This window comes from Monodelphis domestica, chromosome 7 (assembly GCF_027887165.1).
Source record: "Monodelphis domestica isolate mMonDom1 chromosome 7, mMonDom1.pri, whole genome shotgun sequence".
Lineage (NCBI taxonomy): Eukaryota > Metazoa > Chordata > Mammalia > Didelphimorphia > Didelphidae > Monodelphis > Monodelphis domestica.
This window is the reverse complement of record NC_077233.1, coordinates 115,914,777-115,939,909: the sequence shown is the minus strand read 5'-3', so window position 1 is coordinate 115,939,909 and position 25,133 is coordinate 115,914,777. Positions and strand designations below refer to the sequence as shown.

Below are 25,133 nucleotides of genomic sequence, written 5' to 3'. Positions count from 1 at the left end.
CTTTAAAAAATCATTATATATATATATATATATATATATATATGTATACTTACATCCTGTGTACATACTGCATTTCCTCAGTAGAAGTTTCTTGAGAAGAAGGATTGGTTCTTTTTGTGCCACTAAATCCCATAGATCCTTGGATATAGTAGGTACTTACCAAATGTTTGTTAAATAGAATAGTTCCTTTAAGTAAATCCTTCAGGACTCAAATACTTTGCATGGAATAAAGGTGTTTAATGGATACTTCTTGAATTAATTGAATGTAATAAAGGAATGATAAATTACAATGACTGGATCATTGAATATCAATGCTAGAAGAGACTCTGAAGTCTTTTAGATCAACCCAAATCAAATTCTCATCTACAATACGTTTTAACTATTCATCTAACCTCTGCATTTCTTTCCATCAGTTTGGCGGTTTGACCCTCCTGTAATCCCAGAATCATTTTTCTCAACTGGTTTGTTGACCCATGAGTAATTTATTGAGCAGAACTTGACAATTTCTTGGTTCCTTTAGGAAAGAGAGGAATGGGGGAAATGGTAGTGGCAATAGAAATGAGTTTGGTGGAAGAAAGAAGGGGAATAATTTTTTTTCACTTTGGAAAAGTAGAAATGGGAAGCTGAAGACTGAAAAACCAGCTCCAAAAGTATTCAGCACTTAGTTATACTATAATATCACATTTGTGTCACATTTGTATCACATACAACTAAAAGTTATTCTGGATAGAAAAAATATCCAAAGGATACACTGAAGTCCTTTCACATTGACCCTTAAATGACATAATTGGGGAAAGAAGCTATTTTGTGTTAATGTATTGTGCCCCCCCCCAAATTCTTCAAGCAAAAAGTCAAAGGAAGCATCAACCATGTCCATCAATTACATACATTTTATTAGCTTTGGTATAACAGTAAATAGAGTGCACACAGCATGCTACTTTTAAAGAAACAGGATTAGCACCAGTTTATAACTTCAGTTATCCAAAACCAGTATTCATGAAAGTAAATCCTTTGTCTTCCTTGTTGTATTAAAAAGTGTAAACATGAAGAGAAATGTAAATAAACTTCTAATTCCTTTCCAGCAGCCTTTTAAAAGAAACAATGATTAGTAAGTATATTCAAGTCTATTTTTAACCAACATGGACTGAGAATTTGTTTTTTCAAAAGTAGTCATGGATCCCTAAAAACGAACCTATCATCCATAGGGCCTGGACCTGTGATTTTATTGGTATTAGGAATTCTTGTAAAAAGAAACTCCATCTAAAATGCAGATCAGTAAAACTGCAAATTATAGTCTCACAGAGTTGCCTAGAGCAAGGAGAAATTAAATGGCTCCTCTAGCTGCACAGCTAATAAGTATGTCAGAAGCAAGACTAGAACTCATATTCTTGTTCCAGTGCCAGCTCTCTATCCATTATCCCACTTTGCTTTGCTTTTTTATATAGAATGACAAAGTGCATTTCCCACCCTCTAAGGCAGGTCTTGGGACTGGGAATAGTTCTGTAGAGGGCCTTGATTCAAATTAAAGTCTGAGTTATATGTCAACTTCTCTTGCTACCTCCCTTGCATACTCTAGAACCTGTCACATTTCTCTCTCTTCCTCTTTCCTTCCTTATTCTTCTACTCTCTTCTTCCCACAACCCTCCTTCATTTCCTATAACACCTCAGCCAAAGGCTAGAATGGATACCATGGTGGTTAATAAAGTATACTTAAAAAGGAATGGGGTAGAAGGACTCATGCCAAATAGTCTTATTTTCCTCTCATTTCAAGTCCTGCCGACACCTACACCCATCTTTTCCTTCTCTTCCAAATTCTATTGCCCCATCCTAGCACTGCTAGTTCATGGGTACTTGTTGAAAAATTCTCCTAATATTTATCAATATTATCAAAATGACATTTTGATAATATTCACAATTTAATTAAATATCATCTCAAATTATCACTGTAGACAGACACAATTGAAATTTAACCAAGACTTTGTTGAATACTCACATGGTTGTGTATTTTATACCTTATTTTCAAAATGCTTTCCCTGAAAAAATTCTTTAATTCCAGGTTTCAAGGTAAACAACAATATCTCATGAATTCTGGGGTATATTAGAGATGCAAAAAGATTGCTTTGCAAACATATTCTTCACACACTGAGCATTTACCTCTCTTCATAGAGAGCTTCTCTAGTTCTCCCAGTCACTTGATCCTTCACGTAAAGTCATTTCTTCCATCATTCCCTTTTTCATAGTCATTTCTCCTTAGATATCAGATGGTAGAATATAGTACCTGTCAGACACCAGGTTTACCAGATTCTCTTTCTTATAACAACTCAGATTAAATGCCACTGTCAGTTGAGTATTGGCCAAGAGAGCTGAGCGTGAGAATTATCTGTGAGCTAGGCTAGAAGGTGTACTATCATTTTGGCAAACAATACAAACAATGAAAAATGTCCAGTTGTCAAAATGATATTTCTATAGACAGAAATAGGGCTTTGGTTGTTATGTTTCTAGATCATAGGATGTTCTAAATTTCTTTAAGCACTGTCAGTTTGCCTGATGCATCATTCTTACAAAACATGTTATTGCATGAACACATTGGATGACTTTTAAAATAATTTTGATATTAAAATTATACTACTAAAGTAAGCCACATATTTTGTAGTCACATTGAAAAGATAAAAAGAAAAAAATTAGAGGCAATTTCATTTTGGAATGAAATTCTCAAGTTTTGAAACTCCTTTTAGAACCTTGGGAATAAAAGAATATAGCCTACTAGGAATTTCACTTACTCCAAAACCATTAATATGTTTTACATTGAGGTTGAGATCACATGTGGGTATGTGCCTTGACAATGCCATCTAATAGCAGGTCTGAACCAGGTCAAAATATTCTGGATTCATCAATGTATCAATATTCCCTTTATAGAACATGGGAAATCTACAAGAGTCTATGTTCAAAAGGCATCTTTGACCAACCATATGATCATCTATTTATTTTTTAGGAAACAGCCTTTCTGTCTATCTAGAAGCCATGTATGTCTTTGAGAAATGCCAATCAATGGCACAAATATCAAAAAAGATAAGTTTATGTGAGGTCAATTTCATTAGATCTCTGCATGGAAAAACCAAATCATTTTCTTGGAATGAACCAAAGTGAACGTTCCTTTCAGAAAACTGAGCTGCTTAGGTGATATATGATGCACAATGCTCCAAAGAGTAGGAAGGCCAGTCTATTGATATCTATATGCTTATCTTAGCCCATATCCAATATCAAAGTAGCCTGCTCTGACTTTTCATAGAACATACACCATGCATGACTCATCCATCTACAGTCTTTCCTCTTAACTATTACTCATTACCCTGAGAATTGCTAGTTTTTTTTAACCTATTGAACCCCCACTCCCAGCCTCACCCTTAAAGGTGATAAAAGGATCCAGCTCTTTCTTGTTTTTCAATTTTTTGTCTAGCTGGTATAGTTGGTTTTATTGAAGCTGAATTGAGAAAGAGGCATATCCATTAGAAGAAACTTGCAATACAGGTTTCTTGGTAATCTCTCCTGAGATGACGGGCAAATGAAATCAAAAGCCAGACAGTAAGAAGGCAAAAAGCCAGAGCTGACTGAGATCTTGAATGGTTTCCATTTAAATAACTAAAATTCTGTATCTTATAAGACCATCAGCTTTTCTTTGTCATGGAAGGAAGGGATAGAAGTCCAAGGACAAGAGTGATTCTGTTCTTGCAGGAAGTAAGGGTAGGTAAGAAGGGAAACTATTGACCAAACTTTGCAGTGATACTTCATTTTTACAGAAGTCTCTCATAATCCACAAGGAACAAATTTACCAAGGACCTGGCCACTTATTTCTTTTAAACATATGTTAAACACTGCAAATCAATCATGTATGAAAAAAATCAGTTTGTGAGGGAGCTCTGGTGGACACCTCCAGGGCTACTTGTGTTCATAGTTTCCTGGCACACATGTAGTTGTGAGCTTTATCCTTCCTGCAGTCTTTAGCTTGCCACTTGCCTCTTCTTTTTACCAAAACGCAATTCTTTCTTTTCTTTAAATGTGGGGGGGCCTCTCTCTTCCAGTTTGTGAAGGTTACAGGTTCACCTCCATCCCATTCCCAGCGATCTGCATTCTCTTGGTCATTCAAACCTACCGCAAAACAAAGGAATATGTGAAACTTATCTATTCTCCAAGGGACAGGTACTTTTCTAGAACACTGTCCTAAATTTATTGCATCATCTATATGCAAGAAAGTGTCTTAAGGCCTGAACCACAGGTAAGGGGTACTTCCTATACTCTGTTAGAAATGCATGTATTACATGTGGAACTCATGTTTGTTTGTTTGTTTTTTTTTTCATTTTTATCTATGGTTGATAGTCTTGACTTTTATATTTTAAATGAAAATTCATATTTTATAACTTACCTTAGGTTTTTTCTTGTTGTTTATTTACATCTCGATTTAATCATCTTGATTATTCCAAAAAACCTAAATTCAAGCCCCAGTTCTTCTGCTTATAAAGGAAGCAATTTATAAAACTCATATCACTAGAGAATTGCAGATTATTGTAGGATCCAGAAACAAGAGATTCTTTGAACTGACTGAATTTACAGTTTAGCCAGCATGAGAATTTCTCTGTTTTACATGGAGAATTGTATAGGTATAGATTGTTTAGAACCATAAGAATTAGAATAATGAGAGTTTAGAGATTATTTAATCTGATTGCTTTGTTTTATAAAGGAGGAAATCAAGGCCCAGAGAAGGAAAATAAATTATCCCAGATTACACGGTAAGTTAGTGGCAGAACTAACAGAAACCAGAGGTCTTTGTTCTTTGCACTTCTTTCTTCATCATTTCCCTCAGCCTTCTCATCTGGACAATTCATTTGTTACTATGCTCCAGTAGCCTTTTCTTTTTACCCCAGAAGACCCCTTAATGCTTGAAACTCTTTCTTCTTCTTAGTCATCTAGAACCTCTGATAATCCTCCATTTTAAGGAAAGGCTCCTAGTTGAACAATAATCACTCCTTCAGTCCTCTCCTGACACTACTCTCCTCCCTCAGTTCTGACTCTTTGGACTTCTTTCTCCATCCTCTACCTAAGCAGGTGCCTTCTCCTCTTTCAACCTCTACTTTTTAGATTCCTTTAAGTTGTTTTCTTCTTCTGGTAGAATATAAGGTCTTCAAAGGCAGGAATGGTCTTTCTTTCTTTCTTTCTTTTTGCTTCAATGTATACTCCCAACACTTGTGCTTATACATAGTAAAAGCTTAATAAATGTTTGTTGATTTGACTCGACTCCTAAGCCAGTGCTCTTTCCTCCCTATCCAAGTTTTCCCCTAAGACTCAAGTATGAAACCTAATTTTCCCATGTTCTTTTTATCAGCCTCATTTCCCCAAATAGGGAATTTCATGGTACAAGTAAGGAAATAATATTTTTCCAAAGAATTTTATGAAGATATTTATTCTACTTTTCTGAACAAAAGGAAGAAGATTGTCAGTTCTAAGTCACAAATTAGATTAAGTTATCCATGAATGGTATCCTTTTCCTTTTCTACCTATTATGATATTATATTGGCTGAACAAATTGTGGTATATGTTGGTGATGGAATACTATTGTGCTCAAAGGAATAATAAAGTGGAGGAATTCCATGGAGACTGGAACAACCTCCAGGAAGTGATGCAGAGCGAGAGGAGCAGAACCAGGAGAACATTATACACAGAGACTGATACACTGTGGTACAATCAAACATAATGGAATTCTCCATTAGTAGTGGTGTAATGTCCCTGAACAATTTGCAGAGATGTAGGAGAAAAAACACTATCCACAAGCAGAGGACACACTGTGGGAGTAAAAACACCGAGGAAAAGCAACTGCTTGACTACAGGGGTTAAGGGGATATGACTGAGAAGAGACTCCAATGAACACTCTAATGCAAATACCAACAACATGGAAATGGGTTTGAATCAAGAACACATGTGATACCCAGTGGAATCATACGTCGGCTATGGGGGGTGGGGGGAGGGGAAGGAAAAGAAAATGATCTTTGTCTCCAGTGAATAATGTTTGGAAATGCTCAAATAAAAAAAATTAATTAAAAAAAAGATATTATATTGTATTACTTACTATAGTCACATCAGTTAAAATGACACAAAGTGCTCATAGATACTTGCCTATCCAGAAGGATTTTCTTCCACTGAAGTCCCATAGCCACTGCATATGCTGTTTCGTAAACACACTTGCTAGGGTGCCTTGATGTCTAGACTCAAACAAAAGGAAATGAAAGAATCAGAACCAAAGAATACACATTTCTTAGGGAAAAGACATATTTCTGTTAACGTGGGATATGTGAGAGAAAGTAATGGAAAAAAATCAACTTAAAGCTCTTTCCAGGTGTTTTAATATTAAATGTTCTTTCCAGCTGCAGTGGTGACAGGGATGAGGTCTTCACATTTAATATAGTTTATTATTAAATCTGTGCCTTTGAAACAAAATAAGTGTTCAACAAAGTCTTTAAAAATCTGCTGGAAAATCAGAAACTACATGGTTACATTAATTATTTAAAGGCAAGACAGTACCATTTATCTAAGAAATTCATCAGCAAACTAAAAAGGAAAATCAGTAATTATTCAGCTAATATGATCAATTTCATAACCAGATGAAATCATTAAGATTTTTCTCCCATTCCCCTTTCAAAAAAAAAAACCTCTTTGTGCCCCAATATGCAATTTCATCGTGTATATGTATCACACTAACTGAATAACTGTCAAATCTCCAGTGCAATAGCTCCTATCTAAACAAAGCCCCAAACAAACCTTTATTTTCTGTTTGAGATTACAAGACCTCATTTCCACAGTAAAACCTCAGCTATCTGTATCTCTAGAATAAGAAATAATTTTTAAGGCCTGAGGACTTAATCATTTAAGTGCCAAAATATTTTTTTATTTAACCATTTTCATGGAAGCCTTTTGAAAATCTATTAGATATATCTCTGTTTCTTAAACAGAGTATACTACATATAGGCCAATTTATTCTCAATGAGTCAAGGCCATTTTTATGAACATTAATTATTTAGCTAGTGTGTAATATAGTCATGTCTTTAGATTAGTTAAGTGTTTAGGCTTCTTTACCACTACCCTAAGTGGCTTAAGGTCCCTAGATTTTATTATATCAGGGACCCCCTTGGCAGTCAATGAAGTCTATAGACCCCTTTTCAGAACACTTTAAAATATATAAAGTAAAATATATAGGATTTAAAAGGAAGCCAATTATATTGAAAAAGGATGTCATTTCCCCCATCTAGTTTCTAAGACCCCAGTTTAGAACCTCTGCAATAGATAAAAGTCAGACTCCCTAATTTCTTATGTCCTTTGTTGTAGTTTTTATATATGTTCCCTGTCAAGGTATCAAATGTTTCTTCTTGAAGTCATTAGCCAAAAGACTTGTGTGTAGTGGTGCTCTTTTAGAATTGTGTATAAAGTGAGAGCAGATAAGCTCAGAGAAATGGCATTTTTCTATAAGGCAGATATATGAATTTATGAATAAGGACTTTTTGACTGCTATGTGGGTTGTTCAAAGCTTTTGAAAAATTTGTTTTCTGGCTTTCTCTGTGTTCCAAATAGGAGATATTACTAGATTTTTAAATTTCTGCAGAAATGAGGTACACTTTTATTTTGGGTTTACTTCAGTGCATGATGACATCATGATGAGTCGGATACACATCCATACCTATTCATCCTGTACAATTCATTAAAAGCACAGTACCCAACTTCCAAAGCGCAACTAAGTGGAATTGTAGATAGACTGCTGGGCATGGAGTCAGGAAGACTCATCTTCCTAAGTTCAAATCTGACCTTAGACCTTTAATAATTATGTAACCTTTGGCAAGTCACTTAATCCTGCCTGTATGCCTTAGTTTCTTTATCTGCACAATGAGCTGGAGAAAGAAATAGCAAATAATTCCAGTATCTCTTTGCCAAGGAAACCCCAAAATGGCATCATGAAGAGTTGGACATGGCTGAGTAACAACACAATTCCTAAATGCAATTCAATTCATTCTTCACTCGAACCAATTCTTAGCCAAATTGATGGCCTCTTTCAAGGACCTCTCTAAGGTATGTATAATGATATATTAACTTAATGGACTAGTTATACAATTTCCTACTATAGTCTTTCATTTGTTTAGTTTTCCTTGAATGAATCATTGGCTGAACTTTTGAGTTATGATGGATTTCACTGAAGAGGCCCTATAATATTCTTTTACTTGATGCAATCAGCACAATGTTATCCACAACCAAGGGTACTGGGAAGACATTAATATCTTAAGGAACTTTCTTCTCTTTGGATAAGTACTCCTGTCGCAGACTCACAAACCCACACATACAAATCTTTTGAGGCAGTTCTGAATATTCAAGCTTTCCATATCCAAGCAGGAGAAATATTTTTCATGCAAGTTATTATTCTAATGATGATGAGGATGATGATTACTTCCATGACGCCACCTATTAAGTGCAGGGAAATCACAAGGCTTCACTTAAGTATACCTCTCTGGGCTGCAATTTCCAGAATTATAAAATGAGGGCATTGGATTAAATGACTTATAAAATACCATTCAGCTATGAAAGAACTACAATCCAAAAGAACTTTCATGCTTTTTTTTTTTAATTTGGAGGTAAGCACAGGATATTGAACGTTATGACAGTGGAAGGAATGATCAAGTAGATGATGCCAAGATGGTATGATTTCAAGTAGGACCTAAGAATGGACTGTGTTCTTCTGGTGAGAGCTTCAGTATAAGTTCAGAAAAGTTCTTCATACCATACCACCTGATAAGTCAAGAAACTGATCATTTCCTTGGCCATAAGGAAATAAATTAGTTTGGCTACCATAAATCACAATGACCAGTTACTACAGCTTGGAGAAGTTGCTATCTGCATTGGCGGAGGGACACCTATTTAAATGAATAATGTTTTGCCTTAAATAAGTCAATTTAACCCTGTTTGCCACAGTTTCCTCATTTGTAAAAAGAGCTGGAAAAGAAAATATCAAAACATTCCAATATCTTTGCGAAAAAAAACCCCAAAAAACAAATAGCATCACAAAGAGTTGGATATGGCAGAAATAACTGTACAACAACAATCTAAAAACCTTCTCTGAACCAGAATCTTAAGATAAAAAGATATACCCCAATATCTACGATAGTAAGAATATTCTATTCTTTTGGTTAGAAGAGGGTTTAGAGTTATATAGTCCAATCCCCCCATTTTACTCATGAAGACAGTAAAATCTGGAACAGGTTAAGTGATTTACTCAAGGTCAGAGGATTTAAAATCAAGTCTTCTTTACCCCAAGACCAACAATTACATCTACTGTGACATCTAGCTTCCTACATGCACATTTTATTGCAAAGAAGTTGCCTGATGGCTTTTCCAATCCTTGGGATTTAATTAAGTCAACAGACAATTGAGAAGATTCTGTCAAAGCTTAGTTTAATATTTCAAGGACCCGTGGGTTGGGCTATATTTTGAACTAATAAAGACCACAAGTCCTCTAAGTAAGAATGTGTTCATACAACTTTAACAACCAATTCTCTGATATATATATATATATATACATATATATATATATATATACATAGACACTTTAATGTGTAATCTGAATTACTGCTTTTTCCATCACTTTCCCAAGTCTAGGCAATCAACAAAATAATAAATAATCTCTGATTTACAGTATTTGCTGATTTTTTTAGTGTAAAGGTTACACTGCAAATTTAACTATAGACATGAGCCATATGAGCTGTCTCCAGCATACTTTTCCCATTAAATCTTAATAGATAGTATTTGGGAGTTGCTGAAACTAAAAGATTCAATATCTTGTAGCAAGTCTTTCCATCTGACCTCGACTGGTCCTCAGGTAACAGCCATTTATTGTCTGTCTACTGGGCTAACCCTCAAAGCCTCTCTAGTTTCATCGGACTTTCCAGCTGATCTTTGCTTTGAGAACTGATGCTTATCTTCACAGCACATTGTGGCATTGGAGGAGGACTTTAGAGGAGGATTGAGATCATTAAATGAGGTATATTTGCTACAGGAGTTGGATAATATGAATGTATACCATAAACAAGTAAAATATAAAATTTATGGTTTCACTCTTTCAATAAATATTAACTAAGTATAAAAAGTCTAATGAGAACTATTATGACAATAGGAATGAGTGAGCCATTTATCCAAGGGCTTATAGGAGACTATCAGGCTTACAAAAAGAACTCTGTGTGTGTGTTTGTGTGAGTGAGTTAGTGTGTATGGGTGCATACATGCACATGCACATGTCCACATAATTATAAATACAAGGCAATATGAGATGAATGCTTTAAGGAAGGAATAGAGGACTACTGAAATTTACTGAAGGCAAAAAATTACTTCTAGCTGGTATCATAAGAGAAGGATTCACAGAAGAAATCTATTTGGACCTTTTCTAGACCTAAAAGGATGGCAATATTTTGATAGCCAAAGATGGAGTAAAGAGTTTATATGCAGAGAAAAGAAATCTTAAGCAACTACCATTTACTAGAAGTCTTCCCTGATTTCCATTTGTCCCCTTCCAGATTTCTCATTAAAGTTTTGTATGCTGAAGTTTTTCTTTGAACTTTTTGCACATTATATCCTTGTGTATCCTTGCATAACCCAGTATTTTTCCATTGATCCAAGTAGAATACAAACTCCATGAAGGCAGGGACTTTGAAAGGTTCATCGTTGTCTATCCAGTGCTGATGTTACATACCTCTCGATTTCTAGAGTATGTCCAGCACTTAGGAGTTTGTATAGACATTAGGCTCTTAACTAATGTTTGTTGAACTGAATTGTTGAAATGCAACATATATTTAGGACACTGTGACTAGCCCACCAGGTTCACATTAGGGCTGTGGTGAGATAAGGTTATTTGGGTAGGTTGGAATCAGATAATGGGGAACATTTGATGCTATGTATTTGTTGAACAAATGTAATATATAGGTAAATAACCAGTACGTTTGCATGGGCTCCTTTAGTAGATGATGCTTAAAATTAAATTGTGGTGAGATCTTGAAAATAAAGAAGTAAAATAAAAAGGGTTACAGATTTATAACTGAGATCAGTTAGAGTGTGTGTGTGTGTGTGTGTGTGTGTGTGAAATAATAATAGAAATGAAGCTTAGTATAAATAGCCCAGTGGAGGGGTGAGAAAACAACAAGGCAAGTAGTCAGGACTTCATGGAGAAGTGAGAAAAAAACAAAAGACCAAGCTGACTGCCTTCATGGTGTGGTTGGGGGTGACCCTGGGTTCTTGAGAATGATGCCACAAGAGTCCACATGGATGGCAGTTTCCAACCAGCTGGAAAAGCTCTTAGTACAAGCCATGATGGACTTTGTTTATGTTACCCAGGGACAAGCCTAGCAAAGTTCAGAGAGACTCATCATCTATTTGGCCTCAGCAGTTCTCAAAGACCATCTGCTAATTTGTGGAGCAGCTGTTATCTGCACTGTTGAAGGGAATAATATTCACACCTATGAAATCACAGATCCTTAAAACAGTCTAAAAAACCCAACAGCAACTTGATCCTAAATCCTTCCATTACTGTAATAGTTGTAAAGCTTCAGTTTCATTACCTTATGGATCCTAGATGTAGTCAATAAATAAAGTGAAATTACATCCATTCACTCATTCAGGTAACAAATAGATCTAATGCATACTGTGTACAGAGCATTGTACTGAGCACTGATTTGGGGAGAGGGGTACTAAGTTTAGATAAGACACTGTTCCTCCCCTAATGGAGCTTATAATCAAGTAATATTTCATTTTTAAAAGATGAACAAAAATCACCAGATCTGTGATTTGTGAACTCATTAGAGTAGGGATTGTCTTTTGCATCCCCTTCCCCCCTGTACTTAGCATAATGCCCAGAACATAGCAGGCACTTGGTAAATATTGATTAATTCATTTCAATAATGTAAATAAATTTCTGGTAAAGAAACTCCCTCTGCTCATGTAGATAGGCGACTGCATTGAAAATTAGCAATTTTGTCTGGGACCTTAAAAGTTTAAGTGACTTGCCCAGAGTCCTATAGACCATCTACATTTCATATTTAGAGAAATATCGGGTGCTACAGATTATAGCACATGGACAAGAATATTTACTAGTGCCTAAATTATAGCTTAATAGGATAACAAGATCAAAGATCTAGCGTTAGAAGGGAACTTAGAGACCTTCTAGTTCAATCTCTTCATTTTATAGGGGAATAAACTTGGGCCCAGAAAGGTTTTTTGCCCAAGAGTGACAGTGCTAGGATTTGAATCTGGTACTTCTGATACTTTTCACTCTACTGCAATGCCTCTCTGAAAAATAAAAATTTACCTTATTGACTCATCATAATACAACAGAAAATCCCAGGTGCCCCCTGATTTCTACAATTCTTATAATTGCTGAAGGCGTCATTGCTACATTTATTGTTCAGATGTGGGGAACAACATTCATTTATTTTTCATATTTGGGGAGCTGCTGCCAGATATTCCCATTTATACCATACAAGCAACACTCTTATTTGTTCAGTCATTAAGTAAATTAATATTTATTAAGAGCCCACTATAGGCCAGGAACTGTTGAGGGCACAAAGAAAGACAGAAAATAGTCTGGTCCCAAGGCGCTCTCAGGGGAAAATGATATGCAAACAATTATACACAAATGAGCTAGATGCAAGATAAATTGGGGGACAATCTTATTTATAGGGCACCTATAACAGGGATGCTGGGAAACAGAGAAGAGGAAGAAAGGTGTTCCAGGCTTTGGGGGTAGCCAGTGAAAATGCTTATATTTAAGAAATGCAGTGTCTCATGTAAGAAGAATGGTGTCTCTGGATCACAGAGTACACATGTAGGGATGTAAGGTACAGAAGACTAGGAAAGTTGAAAGGGGGGAATCTCTTAGAAAATATAAGGCAGTTTTCAGATTTCCACAGAGAACAGGACCTTAAGCTTGATGAGGTGAAGAAAAAGAACTATGACACTTTTCCTCCCCATTTATAAATGGAAAAACAAAATTAATGTTTTATTCTTCTTTCCACAAAAACTGCCAGAAGGATATATATTTTAAACATTTTAGGGGAGTTCATTTCAAATGACCTCCTTGGCAATAACAAGGCAACTCATATCCTAAACCACCTTTTTCTGGGGCTAGATTGATAGGTGGGACATGAAAGAAAATTTAATGAGGGGCAAAGTTGTTTGTTCGATCCAATCCTTCCCAGAAGTCCTCGGTAACTCGGTAATATAGGATGAGGATCTAGTTGCATTCCATTGACCCTGTTCCCAGAGTGTCAGGAGCAGAGAAGAGAGCCAATAACACTTCATATTTCCAAAGAACTGAGATTTCAAAGGTGTGAGCATTCCCTTTACTAGTATACATCACAATGCTTTATTAGTTGCTGTGCAAATGGGCCAGGGCTTACATTTTCCTTCTAAAGTCTTCCAGAACCCAGTGTACTTCTCCAAGTCACAGAGCATCAGGAAGGACTAGCAAAGAATCCCTTCATAGAGGCCTTTATAAAGTAATCAACAGCACCATACCAAGTTTTCTTTCCTTAAAATGGTCCCACATCATCTTAGGGTCATCGAACATCTATTTAGAACTGGAAGGGACCTTGGGACTCATTGACTCTAATCCCCTCTTTTTACAGATAGGGAAACTGTGGCTGAGGGTAACACTAGTAATTATCAGAGATGGAATTTGAACCCAGTGCTTGTGACACCAGACACTAGTCAGGGCTCTATAATGTTCTATAGCATTGCTATTTCAACAACATCAGGTATCTGTTTTCTGCATTGCCACAGGCTTGATGCTACAAGTCTTTCATTAATATCTGATGTTATTTTCAAATCAAATTGCCTTGACTCCTGTCTAGTAAAACAGGAGACTATAAGGCTGATGACCTAAAAAAATCTCCTGTTTTCATTTGCCAAGAGTGGAGGTGGAAAGGAATGAAGGTTGCCAGAGAGGAGAGATTGTCAAGACAGGGAAGGGCTCGTATCCAGGTACATTAATCTAAGGCTTGGTTCACCCCCAATCACCCCAAATCACAGCGACCTTTGATCTACACCAGGATTTTTGAGAGCCCTCTGAGAGCAAAAGAAAAGTTAGGACTCCATCTGCACACATTTTCCCCCCTCAAAATTCATGACCAAAATACCACACATACATGCACAGAAATGATACATAAAAGGAAAACTAAATAAAGAAATAGATGTCAAAATATGAAAGAGGGTCTCTTACTGTTCCCTGCAAGCCCGAGCAGCCATATTCCAGGTGACCTTTTGCTCTGTAATCAATGAGTAGCAATGGCTGCTTTGATGGCTCCATCCAATGGGACAGGTTCTTTCATTCCCATCCTGAAACGAAGTGGTCAGTGTTCACATGGTCAAGCCCTTTCCAATCTACAGCCATGTCTTGGCAGGAAGAAAGCTTCCTGCTCATTTTTTCACTTAAATAGTACACAGTATTCTAATTTTTTGCCTTTAGAAAGAGTGGCTTTCGACAAAAGCAATATCAGATTTGGCAATGTGTTATAGACTATAAATCTTCTTTGATTATTTTTATTGCCAATATAGACATTTACATGTATATTTAATCATTTAATGAATAAATTACTAGAAACATTTGGGGGGGAATATTTTTCCCATTGGAAGGGATGAACTTTTCTTAATATGATGAATTTTGATCTCTTATATGGACAATAATTCAAATGTTACCTCTCACAGGTAACCTTCTCTGAAAACCTGCTAAGACTACCTGCACTCTGGCCCTTCTATGGCATTTTTGTTCTCAGTCTAACATGCCATTCCTATAAGAGTGTGCCTTTTAAGTGCATTTGTGTCTTATTCCTTCTTTCAATGCCAGGAGGGCAGGACATATACTTCATTTAACCTTCATGTCTTCCCCAGTGCCTAACACAGTGCTTGGCATATGGTGAGTGTTTAATGAATGTTTGCTAAATGAATGAATGGTCACATAATCTTTGGCATTAAATGTCAACACTGTCTACCATATTAATGCCTCCCACCCAAGCACAGGCCTATCCTAAAGCACATATAAGCAAGGACATTTTTCAGCTGAGCATGCATCCTACCTGGTCTTTTGGACTCCAAGGCTTCCAAGAAGTTCCATTGCAATGATATAATTTTTGGAAGCTTTCCTCAAAATGAAAGAGTCCCTTTAATTCTAATGTGCAATTTTTTGGAAAGGATGGTGACTGGTCCTATGGCAAAAAAAAAAAGAAAAGAAAAAAAAGATTCAAATGAACTTTGCTCTAAGACCATTCCTTTAAAAGACCTTAAGACAGTGATCATCCCTCTAGTTTGTATACCTTCATGCTAAATAAACTCACCCCAATCTTGGGATTGGTCTAGAAACTTATAGGTGTCAATGACATAATAAACAGTTTGTTGAAAACTTAACGAAAAGTCACAAATGATTCCTACCTGAATAGGGGAGTGTAAATAGGGCATCTGGTCCACCTTATCTGCCCATAGTGGTTCTGTGTTCCTGCTTTTCTTTTGTAGCCTCTGATTAGTTATAGACCCTCTGGTCTTCTCTCTATTTATGGCAGATTTGTCATCTTCTACTCTTAATCCAACCATACCATGATACTTAACATCAAAACAGAAACAACAAAATTCAAACAAATCAAAAAATCATCTTTTTAAATTTTATTTGCATAAAAGCAAAAAAAAAGTCATTTTTTTAAACTTTGATTACTGAACACTACAAGATAAAACTCAAAAAATTCCTCAAAGGAAATGCATTTAGACAAAAGAAAGAAAATGGTTGTTGCATGACACAATTCCTGCTCCTAAGTATATTTATACCATCACATATGGCATACAACCAAGTATAAAATGGAATAATTCTTTCAGAAAGTTCTTACCCTAAAAATTATATCTGTTTCATTTCTATAAATGGATGATGGGTGAACCTGAAAAAAACCATAGAATGAAATAACATTAGATTTTTATTTCCTGTTACATAAAATAGTCAGGACAATAATTAGTATCAGATATTTAGAGCAATGGAGAGCACTAGAAGTGGGCTAGGCTAGTTTTCTTATGTGAAAGATCCAGTAACTAAGGTACAGGAGGTAAATGACTTGCCCAAGATCATACAGATAGTGTCATAAGGGAGGTTTGAACTCAGATCCTTTAATCAAAAGTGAAACCAGGTAAATGACTTTGAATGACAACAAGCAAGTCAATAACTGTTGCTAAAGAAAAAAAGAAAAAAAGAAAAAAAAGACTCCAAGCCCAGAGTTAGGAAATGGCATAGATAAGGATACTACTATGCCTAATTAGTAGTATATTAAAAGACCCACCCCCATAAGATTCAGAATACTTCATTCTATTGTTTCAGGAAAGTTTAGAATATTTTAGTTCTTTAGACAAATCCTGTCAATAACATCACAAAGAATTGACCAACATGTTTCTAAATTGCATGATTCTTACTGTTTTGCCATTTCCCATTGTCCTAAGCCTTTTCCTGGGAATATCAGTTAAGTCAAAGCCCCGAAGCTTGTCCCCTCTGCTGTGTGTTATCCCCTCTTTGGAAGATGAAGGGTGTCTTCCTTCCAAATGAATCCCATCAGAAATGGAGGGTGATGATGAGCCTGGGGAAAGTGGGAGCCATATGCCTTTCCCCCATGAGTTGTACTGGTTTTGGCCAGAGGAATGTGAATGGCGGCACTGTCCTGAAAGCATACAAGATGGCAGATGGTCAGTTTTGTTCATTTTACATGAGCTGATAACTCATCTCATGAAAGTAGGTACTGGAACAGCTTATCACTAAAGGTGGATGGATGAGTTTTCTACCAGATGTTACCTGTTTGTCATTTGCCAGTAACTCCTTCTTTCTCCATCAGTTTCTCTACAGGAAAGCTGTGCACTTCAGCACATAGAAAATGTGAATATCAAGTAATAAGAATGATTTCATAAATTTCATAGGGAAATGTTTTCATTTCTTTAAATTCACCTAAGAATCTGGAAAAACTTCTATCTCTCTTTATTGTTAAAACCATTCTGAATAGTCCTTTTTGTGCATTGTCATTCCAAAAATGATCTACAACACTAACATTCTTCCCTGATGCTATGTAACAGAAATAGAGATTGCTTAGAGATTTCTGAAAAACTGTGAAACCATTCCTTTATATATGAATCAATACTCACTATTACAACAAAAAGGCCAAATCCAAAAGGAGTCATTTCTGTATGAAACCCCAAAACCTTTAAAAAACAGTTATATGGGGAAAAAAGTGTCTGAATGTCTAAGGTCAGAATTTTCCCTTGAAGGTGTTTCATGTTTCATATGGGAATTATCAGCTTCATAAAAATCCTTTGAGGAAGAAATGTGGGCACGTTGTGAAGGAAAAAGAGCAGTGTCTGATTTCCTTCCTTTTCTCCTTCCATCTAATTTTCTCTTTCTTTTTCCCTTTTTTTCTCTTGCTCCCTTTCTTTCTTCCCTCTATCCTTTCTTTCTGAATTGAAAGGAGGGAAGAAGAACTAGAGACACTATTTTTATTGAATTTCAGGACACTATGACTATAGGTAAAAGGGAAGTAAAAACTGAAGTACGTCAATGGAGAAAGGAACTAGGATTTTAGATGCTAACCAGGGACTCTGAAATGTAGTAAGCCATCTATAGACAGGCTTTTCGGGTGTGTGTGTGGGAGATTTTAACACCAAAGGCTGACATGATTCTTCAGATTATTTGGTTCTACAGGCTGTTCTGCAGTGTATGCCACACAGAACCTAGTTGGCTCTGGTAGGCCCAAGGTAATTCATTAATATTCTCCAGCTGCTCCTGGATTCCCAAGCCAGCTGCATCTTTCGTTTGCAATTTTCTTCAACCGCTCCCCCTCATGATTTTCCTGGTTTGGGTGTAATGTGGGCTGGGGTTTCAGGCATTCAGAGATCTCTTTGACAGAGGAGGATAATTACAGCTCTGTGATCTCTGGGGGAAAATAATTATCGATAGATTTTTCAATGACATTTTTATTTTTGGTCCCCTCTGTGCAAGTAGCAAAAGAGTAGGAACACACACACGCGCGCACACACACACACACACACACACACACACACACACACACACACACATGCACACACAGAGGTTCTGACTTGTTGCTTTTCTCCAGTGAAAGTTCTTAGCAGGAGGAAAAACAGCATGAAGTTGGTGCCAGCATAAAGGGCCTACCATGGCCCAGGTTGCTTTCTTGACAAGAAATCAAGCATTTTGATTTGAAGGCGTTATCAAGCACATTGACTGTTGAAAGCCAGTGGACTACAGCGCCAAGACTGCTCCTGATTTCAAGATGAGGATCAAAAGAATACCTCCTTTTGAGTCCAAAATTTTCACTCTGGCTTTTGTCTTCGTGCCAAGAACGGCATTCACAGGGGAGTTGAGAATTACTTCAAAGACCTCATCATCTTCCTCTAATCCGTCATAGGTAATTGCTATATTCCACATCTTAGTTGACATTCCTACAAGAAGTAAACATTTTAATTACTCTTTAATTGCTATTTCAATCAACCTAGGTGTCAGAGAAATATATTAATTAACATGTCTACAGCGAGGCTGGAGTAGCCTGGGTGATCTATTGTGCTCTTCCTGACTGACTGCACTCCTGCTGTTCCCCCAAATAACATTAAAAGACCACATTTGTTCCTGGACAATGATGATTCCCCATAAAAGCAAACACTGTAACCAAAAAAAAAAATTGGCTGCCTTATTGGGAGAAGCAAAATGGATTCTCCAACAAGATTTAAGACTCCATTTTCCTCTGACTGACCTACCTCATTTTTTCCCCCTTTTGTTGAGAATAAACAAGTATTGAAGTCTTAAAATCTTAGTAGTTGCTTCAAAAATATCTCAAAATGCTAGTGCTGGCAAAAATTAGGATGATGGCTTGGTATGAGTTTGTGGTATGGGGGTGGGGTGAGGAAAGTGCTTGGAATGGCTTATTTCTAAAGGTGGCTGTCTCCATGGACACCATGCCTTGGCTTCCAGGGTGTTTCCCAGCCAAGAAATGCCCTCTCCTCCCCCCCCCCCCTTCTACCATGATGTCATACTTAAGATTTTGATATCCCACTGGAGACAATTGAGGGGGTGGGGTTTCTAGAAATAACCCAAGCCAGTATTTTTCTTTCTGTGTCTGCCTTTGCTTGTGGAGTTACAATTAAGCTTGGCTCCTAGTAATCTTGTGACCTTAATAAAAGCAGCTTGGATGCTCTGAACACCACCTTCCCTCCCACCCAAGACTTGCTGCTGCTGTTATGGTGGTATGAATGATCATCTCTATGGTCTCTGTGATGCCCCTGTGGAGATGACAAAGGCTTTTCGGGGGGGACATATTAAATGGAGAGAGGAAGGCAGCATTTCTTTCTTACTTCTGCCTTAGAACCCTAAGTCTCTTTCAAGCTTGGTTTAAAGTGTCACCTACTCCAAACCTTTCCTGATTCTCTCACTTATGAATATTGTGTTCTCCCTCCCATCACTTAGTGTTAATTTTGTGTACATTTTGTATTCACTTCTCTGTGAATATATTGTATCCTTTCAGTAAACTGTAAGCTTCTTGAGAGCAGAGTATCTCATTTTTGTATCCATATCCCCACTGCCTGGCACAAAGTAAGTCCTCAATAAATATGAGTCGACTGATTCATTACCTCCTTTGTTTTATTCAGTGTTGATTTTGAATAGCTTTCAGAGTTCTCTTTTGAGAGGACGCTTAAATTCTCCTAAGCCTTTCCCCCCCTGAACAAATCTTCCTTTCATATCCTCTCTTGGTGAGTACTGTCCTACAGCTATGATTATTCCAAAGTGTTTCATTGGCACCATATTTATAATATCTGCTTCTTTGTGGGAATGTTTCAGAGCACCTAACGGCTTACTAATGAATAATATAATAGAAAAATAGGATATATCCTTGACTATCCTTAAAAAAGAAATTGGTTTTGGGGTCAAGGAGGGGAGGAATGATTTTTGTACTTGAAAAAATATAGGCTTATTGCTAACTTGTTACACTGGAGGTGTTAAATGATATCTTTAGTAGATAGTTACTATGGTATACTAAATTTAATAAACATTTATTAAATACCTGCAAAATAAAAAATAAATTAAATAAATATTATGCTTCCCCCATCCTTATTTTCCCTTACTAAATTTATTTTTATTGAATCCTTACCTTCCATCTTAGAATCAATGCTATGTATTGATTTCAAGGCAGAAGATTGGTAAAGGACCAGGCAATGGGGGGTTAAGTGATTTACCCAGAATTACACAACTAGAAAGTATTTAAGGCCAAATCTGAACTCAGGACCTACCATCTCTAGACTGACTCTCAATTCACTCAGCTGCCCAGCTGTCCCTCACCCCCTTCATTGAATTTAAAACTATGTTGTAAAGGTCAATTCATTGCCACCTCCCCTTATGGAGTCCATTGGTAATGGCTTTCTTATGTCTTTAATGGACTTATCATACAATATTGTGTCTTATGTATATATTTATTAGGTTGAGTTTTATGAAGGCACATGCCATGTGCCTGGCATAGTGCTTGGTGTATAAAAGATTTAATAAATATTTTTTGAAAGAATGTGTACTGTGCTTAGCGCTCAGGTTAGAAAGATGAAAAAAAATGACAGAGTCCCTACTCTCAGTAGAAAACACTCTAAATACCAAAACTCTGTCACTACTGGCCCATCTTCTCCACCAGGATTCCTTTTCCTTTCCAGGTTTTCTTGATTCTACTTCTATCTGTCTAATGATTCCTTCCTAATCTTTGCTAGGGCTTCATACAGGTAATATTCCATAAATGTGGGTGTTCTCCAGAACTATTCTGGGTCTTCTTTTCATATCCCACTATACCACCTTGCTAAGTGATCACATTAGCTCCTATTTAATTTCTATCTTGATGTCAATGATTCCTAGATCTATATTTCCAGTCCTAATCTCTCTCCTAAACTGCAGTCTTCCACTGTCACCTATCTTTTGGATATCTCAAACTAGAAGTCTTAGATCTCAAAATAATATGTTGAAAACAAAACTCACTGCCTCTGGTACACTCTCTTCTCTTCCAAATTTCGCCATTGCTTTCAAGGTTACCACAATCTTTCCAGTCATCCAGGCTCACATTCATGGTGTCATTTTTTATTCCTTACTTGAACTTACTCCACATATCCATTCTATTGTAAAATCTCCCATTTCTTCCTTTACCACACTTCTTGTATCTGTCCCTTTCTTGCCACTCACATAGCCGATCACCCTAGTCTAGGTCTTTATCCCTTCACATCTGTACAAATCTTCAACTTAATTTTCTTGCCTCCATTCTCTCCCCACTGCAATTCCTCTTCCACTCATCTGCTGAAGTGACTTTCCTAAAGTATAAATCTGATCATGTCATCCACTCTACTCAGTAAGCTCCAAGTGATTCCCATTACCCCCAGGATCAAATATAAAATCTGTTTGACTTTTAAAGTCCTTCATTATTTAGACCTTTTCTCCCTTTCCAGTTTTCTTATACTTTATTCTTGTCCATCTACTCTAAGATCTTGCTACACTGGCCTGCCTCCAGTTCCTTGAACATGACAATCCATCTCTTGACTCTGTGCCTTGCCATTAGCTGTCCCCAATGTCTGCAGAGGTGGGAGGTGGAGAAGAAGGTGTGAAGGGGAACAACCTTAGATAAAATTGACATACAATCAGTCATCAAACTCAAACTCAATCTTTTCTGGAGTGGTGGAATCTGTGGGAGCCTTTGCTTTAATGGTATAGACTTAGAGAACACAGGGTCATCATCCTCTAAGAGACACTAAATTAAAATGAAAAATAAAAAATAAATTGGACCAAGATTGTGGAGAGACTTCAATTCTAGCCTGAGTTTTACTTTTATTTTAGAAGCAATAGGGAGCTACTCAATATTTTAAAACAGTAGTGACATGGTTAAAGCTATTTTTTAGGAAAAAGATTTTGGCAGCTATGTGAAAGGTGGATTTAAGAAAGAACAGCCTACAAGTACTGGGATCAAATAAGTATGATACTGTAAAATGTAGAATGTGGTAAGGCAAAAAGGATATTCAGACAAAGACAGCTAGAAAAAACACTGAGAAAGGATAGATCACTTTCACATGATGGGGATCAGGGTCAGCTTTTCTGGCTGAATATGGCACCTGAACTGGGTCTTAAAGAAAGAGAAAGATTTCAACAGCCAGAAATTAGGAGACTTTTGAGCAAAAAAAAAATGCTGTGGTCAGATGTTAGGAAGATTATTTTGATGGCTCCATGAAGGATGAGTTTGAGAGAGGAGTGACTGAAAACAGAGGGATCATGGAGAATATAAATTCCTAGAAGACTGTTAGCATCTTTTTTGCATGTTTATTACTGTCCACCAAGCTACTTTTTTCCTCCATCTATATTATTTCTTAAGTATTCAAAGGAATCCTGAAAATTTAAAACCAATTGGTACCTTCAGAAATCTTTAGTGTTTGAAAAAAAATTATATCCAGACCAAGTCAGTCAGAGCAGTATTTATTTAGCCTTTTCTTCTAAATATGCAGGGGAGAATATTCCAGAGTTTATCTTAAGGTCCTATTCAAACATCTAGCAATCTAAAGAGAGTTTACTGAAAATTAAACTCAAGATTAAATTTGTGACAAAACCCAACCTCACTCTTGAATCATATGACAACATACTGAAGACCTCTAAAAGCTGAGAGATAAGAGAAATCCTCATATGAGTAGAAAACAAAGCACAGTGAACTCAATCAAACCCTCCCTTCTTGTTTGATGGTAGCATGAAAGTCAATGGTCATTGAATAGAATCAAAAGAAGGCAACTTTAAAGATTAATTTATGTTGATATCTCCTTCACTGCATATCACAATAATATGATCACAGTCGCTGCTTATCACTGCTGACACAATAAATATGACATGAAGACTTGACTACAATGATGCAGATCTGAAACTCTTCCTTGCCATAATAGATGATTTTTAAAAATGACAACTGAAAAATTAATCAATCTTCAGCCCACCTTTTGGTGATAAGTCTCTCCTAACTAAGGTAGATTGGTTTCCAGGTAACAGACACCAAACTCAACCTTTTCCAGAGTAGTGGAATCTTTGGAAGCCTTTGCTTTGATGAAATGGTCTTAGAAAACACAGGGTCACCATCCAAGAGATACTGAATTAGAATAAAAAATAAACTAACTACTGCCATTCTTTATATAGCATGTAGTCAGCTTAAAGAATTTACTTGTGCATTTTAGATAGTTAAATACTGTAGGAGAGCAACATAATTGTTAGCCAATAACATTTAATAGCTTACATACTAAAATAAAAATAACAAATCCTCCTATTCCATGTTGTAAAATCAGGTAAGAATTACGAATAACTCTTCTTGACTTATATATAGGTTTTCTCTATATTCTATGGGAAAATAAGGATTCCTCTTCCTTCATCTTCTTCTGAAGTATCATGTAGTATCTGCTAACAATGACTGACTTCACTGTGCTCTAATGTGTCCCTAGGACCTTGTTCCCATACTCAGGCCTCCCTCTACAAGTCCTTCCCCAGCCCTTTCCTTTAGAATAATGTGACTTAAACCAATCCCTAAACCTGAAACCATATAGAAGCTCATCCAGAAAGATGAATGATTATGTGCTTCCCACTTCTGGAAGCAAAGATTTACGTTAGGGTGCAGATAGCAAGGAAAATTAACAGTCATCTTATTATTGGGCCACAGAGAGATCTTTTGTAAATAGAAACCTATGGTGATATGCCATTCAAAGAACCTCACTGTGGTATAAGTGGAGAGACCTAGAGTTTCAAATCAATTTTCTCATATACCATATGTGCTGCAAACTCCCAGTTTCCCCTCTGAAAAAGCAAAGCAAATGATCATGGCAAAACGTACCTGGATCAAACTGAATCAGCTTTGATGGACTCACGGTGAAATCTTTTCCAATTGTAGCAGATACTTGATTAACCTTAAAAGGGATGGGAGCAGGAAAGGAGACAGAGAGAGGGAGAAATCTTTCTTTTAGTGATATAAAGACAGAGAAATTGGATGAGTTTATGTTTTCTACATTCTGCCTGCTCAAATCCAGGCAGCTGAATTTGTTTTCATTATTGAGCTTATTCATATTATGTGTAGGTGTAGTATATTTTTAATGGAACCATTGAAGATTCTGGTGACAAGAATCCTCTTAGAAGCTAATTTACTGGAAAATAGGTTCTTTTTTCTTTTCTTTCACAATAAGCAAGTTTCCTTAATAGAAGTAAAATGGAATAAAATGTAAAAATATTTTTCCTTTATTAGGTGTAAAATATAGCACCTTCTTTCTTGCTTTAAAATTGTGTCCTAGAGCAGGGGTTCTTACACTAGAGTTCATGAATTTGTTTGGGTGTCAAAAAATATGTTGATAACTGTACTTCAGAATCATTTGCTTCCTTTGTAATCCTACATATTTTATTTTATGCTTTAAAAACACTATTCTGGGACAGGGTCCATAGACTTCACCACACTGCTAAAGGAGTCCAGCAATCAAAAAAAAAAGGTAAGAATTTCTTCTAAAGGAAGCCAAGGGGAGGGGGAGGAAAAAGAAGGTTTTTCTTGACACCCTGGTGATGATCCATTTAGCTGACTTGCTAGGTGAATAACATTGAAAGGTTCTGAACTCTATTAATTAACAAAAAGGTCTGGGTCATTCAGTCTGGATAGAAATATAGCTCTTCCATGATGTGAATGAGAGCTCTGTAGGGAGAATTGGACTGAGGATAGTCTCAAGAAGCAGTCTACCCTCACCATGGATTTGCATTAAGAATTGAGGGTTTTGCAGCATTCCCAAATCATATGTTGCTGAGAAATTATCCGGCACACAAGTGACCCAAAGTGCTAGGATTTAAAATAAGGCAGGCTGTCACATGTTCTGGGTAGGACCCCATTCTTTTCTGCAAGTGGACACATGAAGGTTTCTTAGGAAGACCCCTCACCTCAACTTGACTAGAGAAATGTAAATATAGTCCCATTAGGGCCCTAGTTAAAAAGAACATGAAGCAGACAGGTGTCATTTTGTGCATTGCT

General features: G+C 36.6%; 1 protein-coding gene across 5 annotated transcripts in view; it reads right to left on the bottom strand.

Annotated features, from left to right (window-relative positions):
• Positions 1-872: 872 nt before the first annotated feature.
• FREM1 (FRAS1 related extracellular matrix 1) overlaps positions 873-25,133 on the bottom strand; it is a 177,471-nt gene continuing 153,210 nt past the window's right edge. For 4 of the 5 annotated variants that reach the window (XM_007499581.3, XM_001372782.4, XM_007499582.2 and 1 more), the window contains 9 exons: positions 23,964-24,036; positions 18,391-18,540; positions 16,513-16,754; positions 15,942-15,989; positions 15,496-15,663; positions 15,144-15,272; positions 14,291-14,406; positions 6,166-6,251; positions 873-4,146 (listed from right to left, as the gene is read on the bottom strand). In XM_007499581.3, coding sequence (XP_007499643.2) covers positions 3,947-4,146; positions 6,166-6,251; positions 14,291-14,406; positions 15,144-15,272; positions 15,496-15,663; positions 15,942-15,989; positions 16,513-16,754; positions 18,391-18,540; positions 23,964-24,036 — 1,212 coding nt within the window. In that variant the 3' untranslated portion in view covers positions 873-3,946. Of the gene's footprint in view, positions 4,147-6,165; positions 6,257-14,290; positions 14,407-15,143; positions 15,273-15,495; positions 15,664-15,941; positions 15,990-16,512; positions 16,755-18,390; positions 18,541-23,963; positions 24,037-25,133 lie in introns of all 5 variants that reach the window. The other variant, XR_470440.3, reaches the window with a different exon arrangement.